Source organism: Trachinotus anak, unplaced genomic scaffold (genome assembly GCF_046630095.1).
Source record: "Trachinotus anak isolate AG129_WGS33_773 ecotype Australia unplaced genomic scaffold, CSIRO_AGI_Tana_v1 ptg000025l, whole genome shotgun sequence".
In the NCBI taxonomy this organism is placed as follows: Eukaryota; Metazoa; Chordata; class Actinopteri; order Carangiformes; family Carangidae; genus Trachinotus; species Trachinotus anak.
The window spans coordinates 8,326,370-8,347,271 of NW_027273876.1; the positions used below are offsets into that span (position 1 = coordinate 8,326,370).

The 20,902-nt window shown below is 39.6% G+C and overlaps 1 protein-coding gene across 2 annotated transcripts in view; it reads left to right on the forward strand.

Moving 5' to 3' along the window:
• LOC139608315 (A disintegrin and metalloproteinase with thrombospondin motifs 14) overlaps positions 1–20,902 on the forward strand; it is a 47,380-nt gene that overhangs the window by 22,378 nt on the left and 4,100 nt on the right. Inside the window, exons 5-19 of one of the 2 annotated variants that reach the window (XM_071461937.1) lie at positions 2,033–2,116; positions 4,977–5,133; positions 7,500–7,605; positions 11,982–12,125; positions 12,304–12,436; positions 12,845–12,958; positions 13,118–13,266; positions 14,554–14,726; positions 14,925–15,058; positions 16,038–16,161; positions 16,450–16,530; positions 18,701–18,864; positions 18,957–19,122; positions 19,711–19,843; positions 20,064–20,271. In XM_071461937.1, coding sequence (XP_071318038.1) covers positions 2,033–2,116; positions 4,977–5,133; positions 7,500–7,605; positions 11,982–12,125; positions 12,304–12,436; positions 12,845–12,958; positions 13,118–13,266; positions 14,554–14,726; positions 14,925–15,058; positions 16,038–16,161; positions 16,450–16,530; positions 18,701–18,864; positions 18,957–19,122; positions 19,711–19,843; positions 20,064–20,271 — 2,070 coding nt within the window. The remainder of the gene's footprint in view (positions 1–2,032; positions 2,117–4,976; positions 5,134–7,499; positions 7,606–11,981; positions 12,126–12,303; positions 12,437–12,844; positions 12,959–13,117; positions 13,267–14,553; positions 14,727–14,924; positions 15,059–16,037; positions 16,162–16,449; positions 16,531–18,700; positions 18,865–18,956; positions 19,123–19,710; positions 19,844–20,063; positions 20,272–20,902) is intronic. The other variant, XM_071461938.1, reaches the window with a different exon arrangement.

Below are 20,902 nucleotides of genomic sequence, written 5' to 3' on the forward strand. Positions count from 1 at the left end.
TTGGAGAGAGCCAGGCTATCTGTTTTCCCTTAAGCTCACCACCTTTTAGCTGTAGCTTCATATTACAGTACAGACATGAGAGTGGTGTCCATCTTCTCATTTCACTCTTCACAAGAAAGCTAATTCATATTTTTCCTGAAAGTCTAACTCAACTCTGTTAATGTGCTGGTTAAAATTCAGGCACATGGATCATGTGCGTGAAATGGATAATGCCGTTCAGTCTTTAATAGCAGGAAGGCTGTGCTTCATGATTATTGTTATACATAACACACAGCTGGGTATCCTCAGCAAGACAGCAATGACCATGGGGCAGCATAATGAACAGAACTGCAACAAAGTACTGAGCCCTGTGGGACCCCATACAAATGAGGAAAGGAGGAAACACATTTACCAGCAGCCACTTTTTGCACCTTGTTGAATGTAAAGGCAGAAAACCATTTTAATGTAGTTCCATTTACACCCACCTAGTGCTCAAGTCTCTCAAGTAAAATGGTTTCATTAGGGGAATCGATGGCTGCGCTTAAAGCCAGTGAAATTACTATGATGTGACGATCACAGTCTGCACTCATAAGGATATAATTTGCCAGATGGAAATTTGATGGAGAGAGGGAAATAAGACTGAAGATTATCTGCATGTTGTCTTAGCTGGGTAGGAAGTTGCAGTGTGCAGAGTGTTCATTCTTACTTAAACCTAATTAGATGAAGATAATAAAATGGTACACAAGAGATGACGATAATGATCAATAAATAAAAAGATGTTGCATAAAATTATCTTCTTTGATGAGTTTGTCTCACGCACACACACAAACACACAGACACACACATACAAATACACATACACACACACATATATAGCGTCAGCCCACATGCTTTTAATTGCCAGCTGTAAAACATATGTTTCCTCTCAGTAACAAGTTCACAAGTCATGTGGAGATATGTGAGGGTGGTTTGTGAAGCTAAATTAATGTGTTTACCATTTGAGGAGTCACCCAGTCTGTTTGGCGCATTGTTAATTGCAATCCATAACCAACACATCCCAACTAAATGACCTGCTGATTTATGGAGAAAGAAATATTATTCACCCCTTATTTTCCTCTGAACTTTACTTATCAGTTGCAAAGCGAAGCGGCTGATTGAAACATAGCGACTACTTAATGAAAATAAAACACACTCGAGTGGAAATTGGACTTGGGATTTGAACGGGATCCTAGCTTGGCCCTGGGTTAAGCATCTACATGCCACAGCATTATTATAAAGCCAAGTTGCAGCCGACACATTTCTGGGTCAGGCTTCGTTGCCATTGCATAACAATGCTGGTTTCATTGGATGGTTGCCAATGTCTTAACAACATATTTCATCATGATTCCAAGCTTGTTATGAGAGATGAAAAAAAAAACCCAAAAATGAACCCCCATGGTAGTTGGCTGCTGCTGGTTCACTGTGCCATCGGAAATAAAATCCACGGTGGCTACATGACTACAAACAGCGTTAATCTCTTTATCAGCAGTAAAAGCTGCAAGCAAGTAAAAATAGCGATCACCAACAGCATGGGTGATCAGTTGAGGGGAGAGTTGTATCCACTAATGTCTGTGTTCCTTCTTCTCTCTCTTCTTCTTCTCTGTGTCTTTGATAAGTGTCACTGGACAGATTTCTAAGAATCAAGATTCATGTCTTTTCAAAACTTTTAAAGCCATTATTCAGTCTTTTTTAGTGCCTCCTTACTGATAAATGGCCATTTATCACTCAGTACCGTATCTCTTGGAAACTTGTAAGTTAGAAATTAAGAAATGAACCCAGAGACCCCGCTCTAAGTTTAGGTTTTTTGACTTGAGCTGAAGCACTGTATTTTTCTTCTCACATACTTTGGCTGCAGTTTGTTTGTATTAATGCTCTGCCTGAAGGACAGCCATGTGCTTGATCTTGTTATTAGTCTGTATGGGATCTGCAGACTCAATACTGTGAGACGCTCTCCTTCATTAAATGGACTGTGTTCCTTCCAGATCTGTGACAGACAATGTTCATTTCCTTTCAGGTTGATGAAATCTACCACGATGAATCTTTGGGCACCAACATCAACATTGTCCTTGTCCGCATGATAATGGTCGGGTACCGGCAGGTGAGCTATGTCACAAGTTCTTATTTTCTATATTCTCAAATACATTTTCAAACGTCCTTCAAGCTGAAGACATCTGGGGCAGGACTGGGTTTGAAGCCAGACATATTTTCACATGAATGAATCTCTGTTGCCTGCCACTGTGGATTCAGTAATCAAAACAGTGATCGACACCTTTACAGTATCACCCTGCTGTTATTGAACAGAAAAATAATAGCACACCAGACACTCCATCAACCAGTGAAGAAGATGTCAATATACTGAATCAGGCCCTGAAGAAGGATGCAATACCCCTCCACCCCTTCAAAATAAAAGGCTTAATGTTGACAGTAACAGCTAACTACCATTTATGACCATTTAAATCACTCAAAGACAAAATAACAAAACAACCAACATTACATAACTGAAATAAATACTGTTTTGTACAGTGTAGTTCCAGACAGACTCAGGCAGTGAAGTTACATACAAGTAACTGGGATACACTTAGATTTCTGCTGCAATCTGATTTTTTTAAAATGTCATTTATGTGAGAAACCTTGCTTCAGACGCCAGGGCAGAAGATTAGAGAAACCTTAGCAATGTTTTTTCTGGAGAAAGATGATTTCTTCACCATCTGTACATGTATTCGGGCCTCTAATTAGCTATTTACATGTGACCATGTGCATGACAAAGACTTAAGACAGGGGAAGTGTCGCTTTGGCAGCCGGGCGGCAGAATCAAAAGAAAAGATAATTGCGTGTTGCGATACATGGAGAATAAGCTGCTTTCTTGTGTGCATGTTAATGCACTGAATGATTTTCTTATGATGACCACAAAACCACAAATTTGTCAGAGCTCCCTCATAAAAAAATTATGTGTTATATTTCTGAAATATGTTGCAGCACTAAGTGCTGTTACAGAATCAAAAAGTGTATCTGTGGTTAAATTTAAACACACAAATGAGAAAAAGAAAGAGTGTTCAGGGGACCCCCTGGTTGGTAAGAGTCCCTTAGCAGCATGTGCTTTGATTAGAGCCTTGAGCAGACTCTGTTCTGCACACACTGTTTGATTGGCAGGTCCAATTTTGGAGGCGCCACTGTAAGAAAATCAGCAACACCAAAGATAATGCTGAAAAATCCTAACAAATTTCATCTCAGTGCCAAAGAGCTGTCAGATTAACTTAAATTGTGAAGATGAGAGGTGCATAATACTGATAACGAGGCTCAGTGCTGCACACTGTACATTAGCTCAGTCAGCAGGGGCTGATATTCTGCTTATGTAAGAGACAAATCATATGTAATGCAGAGCACAAACATGCTGAAAAAGTCCCGTCTGGCTTTTATTATCATAATTAAATAGTCATAACCCCTAATAAGCCATAATAAACCATAATACCAAAGAACTGTAAAGGGACATTTTGTCATAGTAAAAAACATGTACAGTATTTTCATCTTATTGTACTGTAGGTATGAATTAATATGCTTTTCCCTTTCCATGTTGTTGCTTAATGCCATCTTGGTCATTCACAGGCTGCAAAAGATACTAACCATCCTACACATGGTGACAGACACTAGTGCGTTATTTGCTGTACATTCCTCAGGTGCTTTTTAATCTAACTGACTGACACTGCCTGGAGACTCTGCATTTGGCTTCTCCTGTCTGGTTGCCAAAGCAGAGAGATTCTGTTTACACTGCACCAATTAGATGAGCTCAAACATGTTGAGTGTGTCACCAGCCCTGCTTACAGCACACACTGGGAGAAGACAGACAAATGTTTTGCCAGTTCCTCTGGCCTCATCTGCGTATGAGCAGTGTTATTGTTGTCAATCGCTGCCCTATTTCATCCTCGACTGAGTTTTGTTGTCCAGTTGGATGGATTTTTTATAACATGGAAGACAGAACAGAAGAATAATTCCATTTCCACTTTTTATTTGTCACGCTATTTCTAGCAGAACAGTTTCCACTTGGAAATCATCTGTCTGCAATTGTAATTCAACTGTGACACCCCATGCCAGTATGAGAAAAAAATAAACACACACGTGGCAGGTTTTTATGTTCACAGTGCAAATCTGCCACTTTTGGAGACACGTTGTGCAGAGGAGGAACAAGGTCTGCTCTCAGTTTCAGGAATTGAGGTTATACATACAGATATTTGAAAGAAGTATCATTGAAACTGAGATGAGGACTTCATTTCACTTTTATTGGTGCTGCCATTCAGCCTGCCTATCATCACAAAACCACTGGGTACTTTAGCCTTCAAAGAAAGAGGAGTTTAAAACCCTTCTGATTTACAAACCTTAATTAATCTCTGATGACATAATCAAATAATCAAGTGACATTCGAGTAAAACAGATGTGATGATGACTAATCAAGCAGCACAATGACTTTTAATTACTGACTAATATAAAAATATATATTTTTTATTCTAAGATTTTATTGAGCTTCCACATACAAAAAAGGCAAAGGGGCTATCTTCAAAACAAATGAGAGCTTTCACACGTTCTACAATTTAATTTCTAAGCTTTCAGTAAAACGAATGTGTATGATTCCAATGGTTACCATGAGTTTTCATTCTCAGGCTTTTCCTCACAGTCATTGAGCAGGAATAGAGGCTCAGAGACTTTATGAATTCAGTCCCACGTATGGATTTCCGCTTTACTTCTCCAATATGTCAGTAATGTCTGTTTTTGACTGAGCAAACTCTGTGATTTTCCCAGGGAAATTAGTCCAAATGTTATCTCCCCTCATGATTCTCAAAATCACTGTTCAAGCACACCTGTAATGAAGGTGAGACGCCGCTCTCTGTCACCTCAGCAAGAACGATGCCCTACCTGTTCACAGTTAGAGTGCTAAAACTTTTCCCCTGCTCTTTGTATCTCTGCAGTCCATAAGCCTGATCGAGCGTGGCAACCCATCCCGCAGCCTGGAGCAGGTGTGTCGATGGGCCAACACGCAGCAGCGGCGGGACCCTGAGCACGCAGAGTACCACGACCACGCCATCTTCCTCACAAGGCAAGATTTTGGTCCCGCAGGTATGCAAGGTACTGTATTTTTCTCGATCGAGGCCTGTGCAGACTGAGTGCTGATATCTGCTTCCATTCACAAAGGGGTTGGCTTCAAGTCTTGCCCAGGTAAGGTCAATGGAAGCTTAAAAGTGGAGGTTGCGGCTGCAGGTCATGAACCGAATTCTGCCCACGGTGATCTCACAGGAAAATAATTACTGAGTAGCCTTCCACAACCTTGCTGACTTGACATTGATGCCACCCTGGATATGAAAAATTGAGATTGATATTGCTTGAAGAAGGTTTTTGGCATGTAGAGAAAAAAACAGAAATGTTTGTTAGATTGTCATTTACCTAAACTAACTTACTATTTTTAGTTCAATTTTGTACTTTTCTTCACTCATAAATAATCAGTAGATAATTTTCATTCCTAATAATACATGTATGCAATCACTAGGAGAAGTTTTGTACCATACATGTTGTTCTGTCAGTTTAGCATTTGTCTCACGCTGTATTTCTTCTTTTCAGCCCTTCAAAACAAAATTTGAAGTGAGCAGCCAAACCGCCAGAGAAACTGGGTCCAGAATGAACAAACATCCTCTGTGCTCAAGCTTAATCTCTTGCATTGACCTGTGTATATATTTAACTTTTAAAGCACACGTGTCATGTTTAGAGGACGACCTGAGGCTACCTGGTTTGCTTGTCACACCTCCGGATGTTGCCATAGCTGCACTTGTGTTGTGTTCATAACAAGCCCAGTTTCTATGGCACCTTGCACCGTGCTGGGCTGGACTCTGTGCTGTGTCCCAGGGTCAAGAGCAGACATCGCACTCTCTTGTCAAAGTTTAGCTGTGAGATGGTAGATTCTATATCCAAATACACATATAGAGCTGTGGGATATAGAGAAGAAAATCTGGTCAGTTTATGGTGCAGTTGCAAAACAAATGAAAAAACTTGAAGTGATAATGAGTTTGCTGTGTTTACACATGCACTGTAATCAAAACAGATGATTGATTTTAAGTGTCTTTGATTCTTGTCACTGATTTATTTCCCGTGCAGTGTGTTCAGTGTCTGACAGAGACCACCTCTCATGACATCAGCAATAGAGACGCACATTTTTGAACCCAGCTGTTGCTGCTGAGCCCTTTTCGCTTCAATGTGCAAAGCTCCCAGTGGCCTCTTCATGGGAATGTAATCTGCATTCTCCTGAAGTCCTTTTATCTGCCTCTAAGATAAAGGGTCATGCTCTATGACTGCTTTCATGTTTCACTGTTTCACTCGCAGCACTAAATACATCCATCAGCCATACAGCCATCAACTATGTGGATCAAAACGTGACCTTCATAAAGTCATATCGCGCTCTGCTATGACTGAAATAACTCGCCGCAGACGTTCCTCTTTTCTCAGCACCACCCGAAATAACCCGATATACATGCTTTTCAAGTGTCTTTATCACGGGCTGTCTGTCTGCTGCATTTTCTGCTTTTTTACCTGCATGCCAAAAAGGTCTTCTGATGGTCAGGAAGCATGAAAATTATCTGAAAGCCCGCCAAAAGAAGGCTGGAACGGAGCGTGCTTCTGAACCAAACCGAACGCGCTAAGCTGAATCACTGCACACCTCTTGATCGAGTTATGTTCAATGTTTGTGCTTTGCTTTAAAAGTGAGTTGTCCCTGTGAACTGTGTAAAAGGTTGTTATGCTGGGCGGACGTCTGCTTGGTAATGATGACAGGCTTCCGAGCTTGCTGTTTACTTTGGGACTTTCTTAATATATAGTGAAGAGATGCTCAACCCACAAGCTGTCACAAAGGAGCTCCAGCCTCATTCACACCTCCTCCACTTATTAAAACTCTGTACTGCTCATTAGCGTTATGCAAACTGCTTTTAAGGTGTTTCATTCATTTAAACTTGCATTTCCTTGATTAGGCAGAATCTGGAGATGTACTTTATAATCTCTGAATGTCATCTGGCTCTGAATGCAGACTTATTTAGACATCTCTGACACTTGATTACCCTTAATTGAACATATTTATGTGGTACATCATGCACTGATACTTCAAATTAATTACAAGTTTTGAGAGCCTTGCTGCCCAAATGTCAAAAGCAATACGTACATAGCATTTTCATGGGTTTATCACTGAAAGAGATTAAGTAATCATCACTGCCTCTTGTTTTTAAAATGGATTTATCTGAACTCCAGAGTCAGTCTTACACCATGCCGTACACCAAGAAAAGACTGAGACCTTCACGATGACTGCAAAGACGTCATATTTAGCTCTCTAAGTTCAATAATGTCACACCAAGAGATATATTTTCCCACCTCAATCATCAGCTTTGCATGAGAATGTCATGACCTTCATCTTGGTACTTCATTATTGGGGCTGTGTGGTCTTTTCTGTTGCCCAGGTTATGCTCCAGTGACGGGGATGTGCCACCCACTGAGAAGCTGCACTCTGAACCATGAGGATGGCTTCTCCTCCGCCTTTGTGGTTGCTCATGAAACCGGCCATGTGTGAGTAATGGCGCGATGATGAAAGGACCAGCAGAGTCTCTTAGGATTATAACTGCATCCAATTAAGCTGATAGTTTTGCATGATGACTGTGGTCTTTAATCAAAGGCAGAGTCCTTTACCGTGGCTCTGTTGTCTCAACAAAACAAAGCATCTGGTTGCTTCAGCATGGGCATGCAGGTACTCAGCCAGGCAACAACAGCTTACTCAGCTCTGTTGTTGTAAAAACAAGCAGACTAATTGCATGTATTAATGCCATACAAGAGAATGTGTATGTAGGCATGTACAGAAACAGTGTCCACTCTATTAGGTACACCTGCACAGTTAAATGCAATCCAATACAAATGTTCTACCATAGTGTATATCTACCTTTACAAGGCCTATAATGTTGATTTTTGTTGACAGTGTCATAGTTAATTATATGTCTAATAATCCCTCAGTTTAATGTAGTCCAGTACAACACCACCTTTAACTATGATGTCAGCAATAAACATATAACGAGATGAGAATATAATACTAAATACTAAAATAGTAGTTCCATATTTGCTGTAGAGACATGGTGTCGGTTTTCTCATCTTATCTCAACTCATGGCTAGAAAGCAAATAAATCTACTGTATTCCCAAAATGTCAACCTATTCCTGTAAGTCTTGGAGATGGTGGTTTGTAACCAAGGTCCTGGTAAACAATGATCTTTTTAATAATAGAATATATAGTATTTTCAATTCCAGTCTGGTTTTCGACTGAGGCACAGCCCTGAAACTGCTCTACTCAGGCTGTCTCCCCATCTGCTCCACTGACTTGTGGTGTTCCTCAGGGTTCAGTCCTTGGTCCTGTTCTTTTCTCCCTCTACATTCTTCCCCTTGGCTCCTTAATTAGTCATTTTAAATGTATTTCTTATATTTTTTATGTGGACAGGACACAGCTGTACTTCTTATTCTGACTGGATGACCTTAGTGCACTCTCTACATTGCATTACTGCTGAACAGCTGTCAAGGACTGGATGTCAAACAGCTTTCTCCAGCTAACCTTGACAAACGGAAGTCCTTTTTGTTGGCCCTGAGAACATATCTGATAAAATACAGCAGTATATTGGTCCATCAGCAGCAAATGTTAAGGAGGCCTCAAAAAACCGGTGGATAATTTTAAGAAGCTGTTAAAAATTTGCTTGTGATATAGTTTTTTTCATCTATTTCTATTCTATAAGTAAAGTCCAGTAAGTTTAGTAAATACATTTAGTTCCACCTCTGTCCATCTCTGTAGTGGATTATTTAGGTTTAGTGTCATAACAGGCTGCGTTCTCTCTGTCCATGAGCTTGTGGATCTGCAGTCTGATTCATTATCAGCTTCTTCCTGCGGTCGCAAACCAGAGTTATCATGTGTAACTACTTTTCAGTTTCACACAGACTTCTCTCTTCTCTAATTGGCCTCATGAAGTAACCTCTGTGAACTCTGCCTCCCGCTGCAGCACAAACATCGAAAAATGGCCAGACAGACCTGATTGACTGTCGCATCACACAAAAGAAGAGATGAAAAGGTCACTCACCTCTTTATCCACTAAAAGTGGAAAAAGTGAGCAGTTGCCATGCTGTTCCTGTTGATGATTAGAGACCTGGTCAACAGATATGACTAACCCAGTGATTGAATCCATCACTTTCAACAAGCTCAGTGACATCAGCACTGTAATGGCGTTTGTTCACTAAGTAGATCTGGGTGCTTTTTAAATGTTTTTTCCAGGGGTTTAGATCCTTAGACCGACTGGCTTAGACACACAGTTGAAATGCACTATGAAGTGCGTCTCTGTCAAAATGTCCTTGAAAACGCCTGGAACCTCTGTACTATCTGATATAACTGATGGCTGACAGAAGTCCAGGAGTTCAAGAATTTTATCAAGGTTAAAGGGAAGTCTGTATTGAAAAAAAGTTTGAATGAAAGTTGCATTATAGAAATACAACAATCAGGATTTTAGTGGCTTATCAGCTCTTTTCTTTCTTACAAAAGTGTATCCTTGCTTCCCTTCCTACAAACTGTGGTGAACTATGTCCTTTTACAGTAAGAAACAGAACAACTTGTCGGAACTGGGAACAAAATTCCGAATATCTATTCATGTCACCACAGCCTAACTTATCAGAATACCAGAATACGGTGCAAAATAAAGAGCAAGAGACAATGGCCAATGTTTTACTTGCAAAATAAGATACATTTTACACTCAACACCATCTTAGATTAGGAACTATGGATCGAGGCAATGCTAAAATCAAGATTATTAGAAAGTAATAGACAGGAAATACCTGGAGGAGACTGTCACATTACCTAATAAAACTCCTTAGAAGTGAAATATGTGCACACAAAGTACTTTTGCAAGTATGAGTGAAGTTCATTAAAATCCTTTTTGAAAGGAAAATGTCTCATCTCATTTGCTTATTCATCCAGAAACCTAAATCAGCATACTGACCACAGCCACTTATCTTGGAGGTCATTTAAAATAAATGGAAGGTGTTTGAATGCCTTTATTGTGCAGATGAGTGCTTTCTTACATCTCCACCTCCTCCAACTAATTATTACAGATGTCTTATGTGATGCTAATATTTAACCTCAACCTAACCTAAAAACTATGAAAGCTGAGTTCTTCTTAGTTGGCGAAGGATGTTGTGAAGGACAATGCATCTTACTATTAGCATATAAAAACTAACACCTGTGGACTCTGAAAACAATTGATTGATTGAACAGCCAGATCTGAGCTGCTGTTCCTCCATAACCATTTTATCACAAAATCACACAAGTCTTTTCTAAGATATGTTTGAAAAAGGTATTTTCTTGGTTAGTGGAAAATTGCAGAGTCCTGAGTTGAAACCAGACCTGACCAGCTGGGTCCTGTCTGTCTCCTCGTGTCTATGTGGGTTTCCTCTGTGTGCTCTGGCTTCCTCAGTCCAAACACATGCAGGTTAGGTGAAATGAACACTATAAATTTCCAGTAGGTGTGAATACTCTATGTCCTTCCACAGACTGCCAACTTGTCTGAGCCATTCTCAGCCTCTTGACCTGTGCATGCTGGGTTAAGCTTCAGAGTAGGTAGATACACATAGTCAAAAGTAAAAAAAAAAACTTTATTACACCTGCAATGAGATGAGAATAATGAAAACGTGCAATATGCTGATTTACACTTAGCTTATTGACTATAACCAGTATTTTTTTTTTTTTTTCATATTAACAATGGATCTACTTCCAGGTGGAAGTATTTGCTCTGTGCTCGCAGTTCTCCTTAGCTCTTCAGGTGTTTTAGCATCTTTCTGATCATTCTCTCTATTTTACCACCTACAACTTCTGATGTGGTGCTGCAGGCAGCTGCTACTGACAAAAAGAAGCACCAAATGACAGACAGACAAAGTAAGCGACTTGCAGATGAACTTACATCCCAATTTATTAGGTACTGTGGTACGAACTTTGTGAATTCACGTGAACACAGAAAGCTGAAGTCCTGCCTCTGCTCTTGCTCCTGTACCTTCTGTAGCTCAGTGGGCTTCTCTGTGAACAGATGAAGCATGTTTTCTCTCCATACATGCTCAAATACGTGAGTACTTACCACAAAAGTGGCAATTCAATTTTGAAATTGAATCATTTCAGCAAAGAAAAATATATTTTTTTGGCATTTAACCACTACACCATTCATGATGCTTTCTCAGCATATCCAAGGCTACTGAGATATAATGCTGCAAATTATTTATGGAAATTTCACTGTTAGTTAACTGAGATGTTAGTGAGAGGAGCCTCGTAGCTGATTGAGAGTTCACATTACATCCTAACCACCTGTAGACAACAGTTCCCATTTACTTTTTTATTTCTTACAAAGAAATGACAGATGCTATAGACAACTAAAATCCTGCCTGTCTGCCTTGTTCCATGAGCCTCTGTAACTCAGCAGGGGGCTAATTTATCTTAGCTTAAAGAATGGAAACAGGAGGAACAGCTAGCCTGGCTCTGTCCGGAGATCACAAATTCAACCCAGCAGCACCTTTAAAACCCCAAAACTGTTAGCCAAAACCAGTTGCCAGGCAACCACTGGAGACTGCAGGAGGTTGCTGGTCCCAGCCGTGTTTTGTCTTTAGTAAAATATTTTTGTCTCAGTGCATCCGTTAGTAATGATGTCTCCCCATCATGCTACACCAGAAAAAAAACGAACCTCAACAGAACTTTTGATATGTGACAGTTCTTGATGGACAGACTCCGATCAGTGCTCAAAAGGCATTGAGGTCCGATAGACAGCCATTTGTTTTGCAGTGGTTTCCTGTGAATTTGCTGGTCATCATTTGCTTACACTGCATGCGCCTTCTGTTCCGTAAACCTGACATTTTTTTTTTTTTTTTTTTTGTTACCCATCAGGCTAGGCATGGAGCATGATGGCCAGGGGAACCGCTGTGCTGATGAGACCAGTATGGGGAGCATCATGGCACCACTTGTCCAAGCAGCTTTCCACCGCTATCACTGGTCACGGTGCAGCAAGCAGGAGCTCAATCGATACATCCAGTATATTCTGCTTCTACAATTCCCTGATTTCTCATTTTCTCTTGGGTGTAATGATGTGCATCGTATGTGTGAAGTAGCTCAATATGTTATTGATTTTTTTTTTTCTTTCTTCTTTTTTCACCCAAAGATCTCGCATTGTGCCACATTCGTGACTCTATTATTCCCATCTTTTTCTCAGCTCTTATGACTGCCTGCTGGATGATCCCTTTGAGCACAAATGGCCCAAGCTTCCCGAGCTCCCTGGAATAAATTATTCAATGGATGAGCAGTGCCGCTTTGACTTTGGTGTTGGCTATAAAATGTGCACTGCTGTAAGTCTCTCAAATCTGTTTAATGCCCAAAATATTGATTTATTGATTTGAGCTGTTTATTTATTCCCTACAAGTCAGCAGGAATCCTGAATTCCCATTGCATAAATAAATATTCAATACATGACACAGTATTACAAGAGATAAAAATAAAGTATTACGATAATACAGTATAAACAGAATATATAAAGTTTTTACGTATGGGATTACATCAAGGCTCAAGAGAGACTAAACACCTATAATCCAATGGGAATTAAAGAAAAATTCAAACACGCACCTCTTCTCAGTATTAGCTCGGAGTGATGCACAGTAAGGAGTACAGCATGACAAAGCTGAATGAATGAGTTTGTTTACTCATCTTAACATCCAACATGAATAACTCAAGCTCTAAATTCCTGTCTCCTCATTTAGTTTCGAACCTATGACCCTTGCAAACAACTGTGGTGCAGTCACCCTGACAACCAGTACTTTTGTAAAACGAAAAAAGGACCACCAGTGGATGGAACAGAGTGTGCACCCGGAAAGGTGAGAGATTTTTCTGAATCTGCTTTGAATTATACATTTTATCATACAATGATTGAAGTCGAGCTCTCTGAAGATTGGAAGTGGAGAGAAAATGCAAAAGCTCGAAATGGATTCTGATGGGGCTGTCTTTTCTCCCGTCTTTAACTTTTTTTTTTTCAGTGGTGTTTCAAGGGACATTGCATCTGGAGATCCAGCCAGCAGCCTCAAGGCCACGATGGGAGTTGGGGCTCCTGGTCAAAGTTCGGCTCTTGCTCCAGAACTTGTGGAGGTGGCGTTCGCTCCCGCAGCAGACAGTGCAACAACCCTCCGTGAGTACTGATTCTGGGTGGCTAAAAAGGAGACACACACAGAAACTAAATCTACTACTTATTCAGTAGCCAAATAGTTTTTATGATCTGTGAGCTCATCCAACAGATGATGACATACTGTAAAAGCGTGACTGTAGAGCTGGATAGCAGAACCAGTCTCTGATCCAGCACTGGCTGACTTGAGAGTGTTTTCTTTCTTTTTTTATACTTAAATACTTGACTGAGATGACAGTTTCACTTAATATTTTCAGTTTTTTTTTTTTTTAGTTCACTCCCACGGTATGTAATGAAATGCATTTGTTTTCCTTTCTGAATTATAGTGTTTTGCAACAAAATTATAATAATGCCACACGGGAAGTTGTGTGTTATTTATAAATTATAATTAATAATAATATAGAATAGTCTCTCACAGTGCAATACACAAAGGGAGTGGATTAGTTGCTCAAGACTGGAAGAAAATAAAACCCTGAGAAATAAAATAGAAGTATTAAATTGCAGAAAAAAATATTTAGCATTCTTCTTGTGTAGACGTATTTGCAGGGGGATTCAGAAAAAAGGCAGACTTCTTGTATACTATCTATGAGAACAGTATTATTATATAGGACAACGCAGGTGCACACAATAAAGTCAGTGTTGGCTGAATTCCCTTTAAGCTGCTTCCGTTTCAGGCTCCTTGCATTGTTCACGCTGGCTCACTGCCACACAGGCCTGTCTTACTGTGACACTTGAATACAACAGAGCCATTGTTTGTGCTGCTTAGTAACACCTGGGACGAGTCAAAATCTCTGCTTTGTGCAGTTAATTAACTTTCACCCTCAAAGTCAGCAGCTCAAACCAGACCTTCACAATAAAAGCCACCTTACAGAGGGCCTGTAAGTGGTTATTTTAGTATGGATATATGATATGACAGGGAGTAGGAGAGTCACAAATTTGGGGTGTTAAAAATCACATTGCCACTGAAATGGCAGTGTTTTTTTGATCTAAATTAAATATAATATCAATGTCATTGTGAGTCTGAATTCAATTTCACTGTAACATGGCAGATTTTCTATATCTAATTCATCCTCTTTGGTCTTGGTACATTTGCTGTATCTCATTAAGTTTCCATCCTCTTGCAGTGCATGTGTTGTATGAGGGAGGATCAGGTTTCAACCTCCCAACTGTAATACACTTACAGTTGGTTTTAGCCTTTTGGAATTTAACCTAGAAGGACAACCTCTGAAACCTCGAGAGTATCATGATTGCAAATATCTTTAAGGGGATCATCTTGTGTTTGTCACTGATCAGACCTGCCTATGGTGGTCGAGATTGCCCCGGCTCAACTTTTGACTACCAGATGTGCAACACCGAGGAGTGCGCTGGTCCTTATGAGGACTTCCGTGCTCAGCAATGTGTCCAGAGGAGCAACAAATACCACAAAAACATAAAACACACCTGGCTACCATATGAGCACCCAGATGGTAAGTCTATGAAGTGTAAAGCAAACTTGGCTCCCTCTTTCAGAGGTGAGCCTAAAAGTTTCTTGCAAAGTGGACAGATGATATTTCCAGGAGCAACTTCTTGCACGCACTGAGGTGGGTGTTTTCTGTCCACTGTGTTCCGTGTGCTGATGTTTTTATCAGATTCTGAAGATATTTGGATGATTTTTGTGTTTTCAGAGGGTCGCAAGTGTGAGATGAGCTGTAAGTCAAAGGAAACAGGAGAGGTGGTGTTCATGAACCAGGTGATGCACGATGGAACCCGCTGCAGCTACTCAGACCCCTTCAGCGTGTGCGCTCGAGGAGAGTGTCTGGTATGTCTTTGTTAAAACTGTGTGCACTCACAAAACCTTGTTAAAAAGTCTGTAAAGTACACCTTCTCCTCTTCCCTCACTGAGAAATCCAAAATCTAAGGATATGCAAATATTCTTCATTCCAAAAGATTTGCCACATGTTCAACTCAGATTCAAGGTTTAGCACAGAAAACCTTTCCACCTTCAGCAGATGAATGTGAGAACAGCCTTTTACTGTCAAACTCACACATCACATCATTCTGAACAGTGAAGGTCAAACATCTAAGTAAAGTAACAATAAGCAAAACACACGGTTTGACTGGAGGACTTTAAATGTCACATTTTATTCTTATCATCTCAGTGTAGGTGGACATTTTAAAATCCCACTCACATAATAAATGTCAAAATGTAATTTAAAGTCTTAGTAGCAGCAACACATTGTCAAAATCTGAAATTAACAAATAAAATCTTGTTTTAATTAACATTTTCATACTGTTTTTAAACTGCAAATTAAATCTGCAAGTAAGTTGTATTTGATTTGCCATCTTCATGTAGTGGAGTGACTGGACAAAGAGCTGAGAGTCTCATTTTACCATAGAACATTAACCTTTGCTTTAGTGTACTTTGGTGATGAAAATAGTGACCTAGAAAGAATTACATAGATATTTGATTAGTAAACTGTAAATAACAGTGAAGGAAACATTGCACGCTTTCAGCACTCTGCTCTAATACAAACACACACAGACACTATTTTGTTTCAATATTCACCTTAGGCAAAAAATAGTGACTTTCGTTAGTAGCACAGTCACTCCATGTTTTGGCGGCACTGTTATGTCTGCGTTTTTCCAGCATGCATCATCCTAAACCAGCCCCTCAACCAGATGTGTGCCGCGTTTTCCCATGGCATCATTTTCCCAGCAGAGTAATCTCAGCCTGTAGAAAAGCCAGAGGCAGTGTTGTCCTGATTTGATTGACAACATTTCCCTTTCCTCCCTCACAGCATGTTGGCTGCGACAAGGAGGTCGGCTCTTACAAACAAGAGGACAAATGTGGAGTGTGTGAAGGGGACAACTCGCACTGTCGCACCGTGAAGCTGACACTCACCAAGACGCCCAAAAAGAACGGTAATTATCAACTACATGGACAGAAATCAGCAACTCTACTTCACAGGAGTCATTATGGTACATGGCTGTCATCACTTAAGCTCAAAATCACTCATCCAGAGGCCTTAAATATATCTCCTCAGTCTTCTATGATTGACCACTGTTTATGTTCCACACTATCATCAAAGGACTAAATTTTCTGTCTCAGTGTCTGGATTCAGAAATAATTGGCTGCTATTACACCCCAGAGTAAGTACCCACTGTTTCAGCCTCCTAACTGTATCGTGCTGTGTCTCTTTGCCTTGTTAGGAATGCTGAAAATGTTCGACATCCCAATAGGAGCCCGCCACATAGTTATTGAAGAGAACGAGACCTCTCCTCATATAATTGGTGAGTGTGTCTCACATCCTTTTCCAACTGTGGAAATAGATGAAGCATTTGGTACTAAGTAAAAAAGAATTGTTTGAAAACAGAATTTAGGAAGACAAGTTTTTCACAACATTTATTTTTTCAAAATGTTTCCCTTTTCTTGTCTGTCAATGCGTGTGTGCTTGCATATCTACCCAACAGTGAACTTTCTAGTTGTTACACAATCACTAACAGTGGACAGTCACATAACACTGAGTGTCTATCTCTCTGCATTACAGCACCCAAAGGAAAGAGTGAAAAGCTCTAAGACATAAGTGAAAGAGTAACTAACATGAACTAAATAGCTCAGTGTGATAGAGGACTGCTTGGAGGTTCTGGGTTTTGATTTTATGAGACTCAGTGAAGTCCAAAGTGAAGACTCAAAGGCTCTAATAAATGCAGCTCTGGCACATTGGCACAGGGAGTTAGAGGATTGTTCCTAAATTTTGAGGTTCAGTCCTCAGTTAAGATTTAAGAATTTTTGTTGTCTCACCACCGAAGAACTGGATCAAGTTTTGAGGTCCAGGATTTGATAGTTGTGATGCTCACTATGATGAAACCCTTGAAGTCCAATGTCATTAACAGATGCTGGTCAAGTGTCTTTTTACAACTAGCTTAGTTTGAAGATTGTTCTAAAGTTCTGAGGTTGTGGATTCAAGTGTATTTGACCAAATAATAAGTTCTGAGGATGCCCACCCCCTCCACCACCCTCCAGAGAGATAGAAGCAGTGGGTTATGGGATGGAAAACCATGAGCAGCTGAGGTTTTACTGAAATGTGAAGCTGTGACAAAATCTTTAAAAATGTTGGCTGATTTTTAACTATAATAAAACACTAGTAGCTTATTAAAGTAGCCACTACTATATTAGCCTGCTACATGAAAAACTGACAATACACTACATACATGAGATGGAGCAATTGCATAGTTATCAGTTAAAGATATTTTTTCTAAAAATTTGTGTCTTTTGACCACTCTAATACTTATTGGGTGCAACACTAAATTAGCAATGTTAGTCTTGAATAAATTGTAATGCTAACAGAGAACACTACATAATCATTTTCAGGATATTTGTCCAAGCAAGATGTTTAAATATTAAAAACAATACAGTTAAGTGATCAATTTTGAGAGACACCAAGAAACCCTAGGTATATATTCATGTCGAAGTCCCCCCTTGACAAATTTTAAAGAAAAGTACAAAAGCAGTTTTGAAGTCACATTGTGAAAGAAGACCTTAAATAAAAGCGTCGTATTTCTTTTTTTTGTTTTTTTGTTTTTTTTTTTGTTTTCTCAAAATGACGAGAAATAATGGTCCACACTTGTTGGGTGTAGTCCCATAGTCCACTGTTGGTAAGGTAGGAATGTGTGTGTGTGTGTGTGTGTGTGTGTGTGTATTCAGCTTCTCTTTCTCTGTCAGATTTGACACTTCTTATGCGGTTAAAAAAAAAAAGATCTTTTTATGACCCCCTTCCTACTGTTAAGGAGAAATCAGTTAGCATTTTGTGCAGCATTATACATTCATCATCATCATCAATGTGACAGCCTTTTTTTTTTTTTTTTTTTAACAAAGAATACAGATGTCAGTGCAATTATCACAGATGATGAGTCACATCACAGGTGCTATTGTGGTGATGTGAAAAGAAAATTTTTCCTGTTAATTGCTTTCAATTCGCTGCATGTAGTTGATTAGATGGAACAGTGTGTCAAGAGAGGCTTTATATGTACAGTGCAATTTGCACTATGCAGCAAAACGTCTTCAGGTACGTGAAAGGGTGACAGACTCATATCTTTCTGCCTACAATAATTTTCTGTGCGACTGACGAGGGTGACTCAAGATCACCATGGCATTCAGCCAAACCTTTCCTCTTCTCTTTTTCTCGACTCTTTTCCTTTCTGGCTTTTATTAGCTCATGGGAAGAGGAGATGACACACAACTTGGAGGACTAACTCTTGGCTAACCACAATGCCAAACAGCTCAAAATACATACTGACATGGTCCCTTTCTTAATGGAAAATCTTTGGCTAGGGAAGATTGATCCTGAATTTGTGTTCAATTTTTGAGATTTTTAATGAATGAAATCTAAAACTACATGATGTGCGCACATTCTTTCCCACCACACATGCATAAAATACTTTCTGTCTTCATCATTGACAGCTGTGAAGAATCAAGTTACTGGAAACTTCATACTGAATGCAAAAAGTGAAGACGCTGAATCAAAGACCTTCATTGAAAATGGTCTCCAGTGGGAGTACTCCATGGATGGTGACAAGGAGACCCTGAAAACAACTGGTCCTCTGCATGAAGGCATTGTAGTTCTGGTGAGTGGGACTGGATCATCTATTGTTACTTTGCGTTTTCCCAAGATTAATTAGTCTAATCAGTCCAATAAACTTTCTTCTCTTCGTTGCAGGTCATTCCCCAGGAGGAAGATGCAAAAGTCAGCTTGACATATAAGTATATCATACATGAGGACCTTTTACCGCTTATTACCAACAACAATGTACTTCTGGCTGAACTGGACACCTATGAATGGGCATTGAAGAGCTGGTCTCAGTGCTCCAAACCTTGTGGGGGAGGTCAGTGAGTGTATGTGTAAAAAAAAAAAAAATGTAAAAAGCTGCAAGTTGTAGATTTGTGTGTTTAAACGGCAGCAAAGATAAACTTAGTCTGTGTTTGTGACATTTTTGCCACCCCTTTGTTGAATGCAATCAATGTATCTGAATTGACAACAATATTAAAAATCATTTAGATAATTTTTTCCATGTGCCAAATGACAAATATTTGCTATTTCCATTTTTTTTCAGTGTTAAGATTTGCTTTAAATGTTTATAATTTTTGTCTGTTTGACGGAGACACAGTTTAATGTAAATACATCACTTTACCATTTGGGAACTTGAAATTGGCTTTTTTACTTTTTACTATTTTCTGACACATTATGCATGAATCAATGAATTGATAATGGAATAAATAATAAAGTTAATAATTATGAAAATAATCATTAGTTGCAGCCCTAGATGAGATTAGTTGGTATTGCCAATGGCATAGAGAGAGTATTGAGACCACAACAACATGTATTGAATGAGTTTGAAAACATTTGGGCTTCTGCACCGTATGTCTCTATGACTTTGCTGGAAGTTTCATGACATCCCTTTTCTGTCCCTCAGGCATACAGTACACAAAATTTGGGTGCAGGAGAAAGAGTGACAGCCGTTTGGTTCATCGTAACTTTTGTGAAACCAGCAAAAAGCCCAAACCCATCCGCAAACGCTGCAATGTGCAAGAGTGCAGCCAGCCCACGTAAGTGACCTTTAGCTATAGATGGCACATCCATACATTTATATTTAAATAGCTACTGCAGCATTAAAAGCGGCAATAATAGCTTTACCTTCATATATCCATCCTGGCATAATTTATGCCATTTTAAAGGCAATACAAGTGCTAATCTTGTCTAATGGAACGGAAAAAATTCAATTACTGTGACATGAAAACCTTTTCAAAGAGCCTGCTGTGCTGACAGGTGGGTGGTGGAAGAGTGGAGTCCTTGTAGTAAGACCTGCGGGAAGCTCGGCTACCAGACCAGGGTGGTGCAGTGCATGCAGGCGCTCCACAATGGCACCAACAGACTCGTCCACAGCAAGCACTGCACCGAGAATCGTCCCGAGACGAGGAGAGCCTGTAACCACACCATATGCCCTGCCCAGTGGAGGACAGGGGCGTGGTCTCAGGTGAGCGAGTTCTTCTTAAGGTCAAACTTAGCCTGGTTTTAATATGTGTGTGTCTCTTATGTAGAGATTTTAATTACTAAATTAAAAGGCTGTACCACAAAAACTATTGCGTACATAGAGATAAATATTTACACCCAGTAATTGCCAGGTATAACTGATGTGTAGCTAACTGAACTAGCTAACGGGCAGCTGATGTTAGCTTGCCAATAGTAATATGGTTGACATACTGCATGTGACCTGGCTCTCGATTTAAATTCTGTAAACTGGAAAAACTTAAATGAGATTTCACTACAGTAAATCAGCACATAGCAATGTTCAGGCAAACTTAGCATTAATCAGATCTCAGATCTCAGATCTCAGTCTTAAAGATACGACTCAGTGTTTTCAATGTGAATAAAAATAAGTCATGTCTACCTTTACATAAGCCTGGCAGTTAAATGTAATATATCTTGGCTGCTAAAAGAGTTAACCTTTGCAAATTTTTACCTTTGTACATGAAGGACTAGTTATTTATGTTTTTATTGAAAAAAACAAGAAATAAATTGAGCAATTACCAGATATTCATTTTGAATTTTTAAAAACAAATTGAGAAGCTTTTTGCAACATGTATTTTTACCATTTCACATATTTA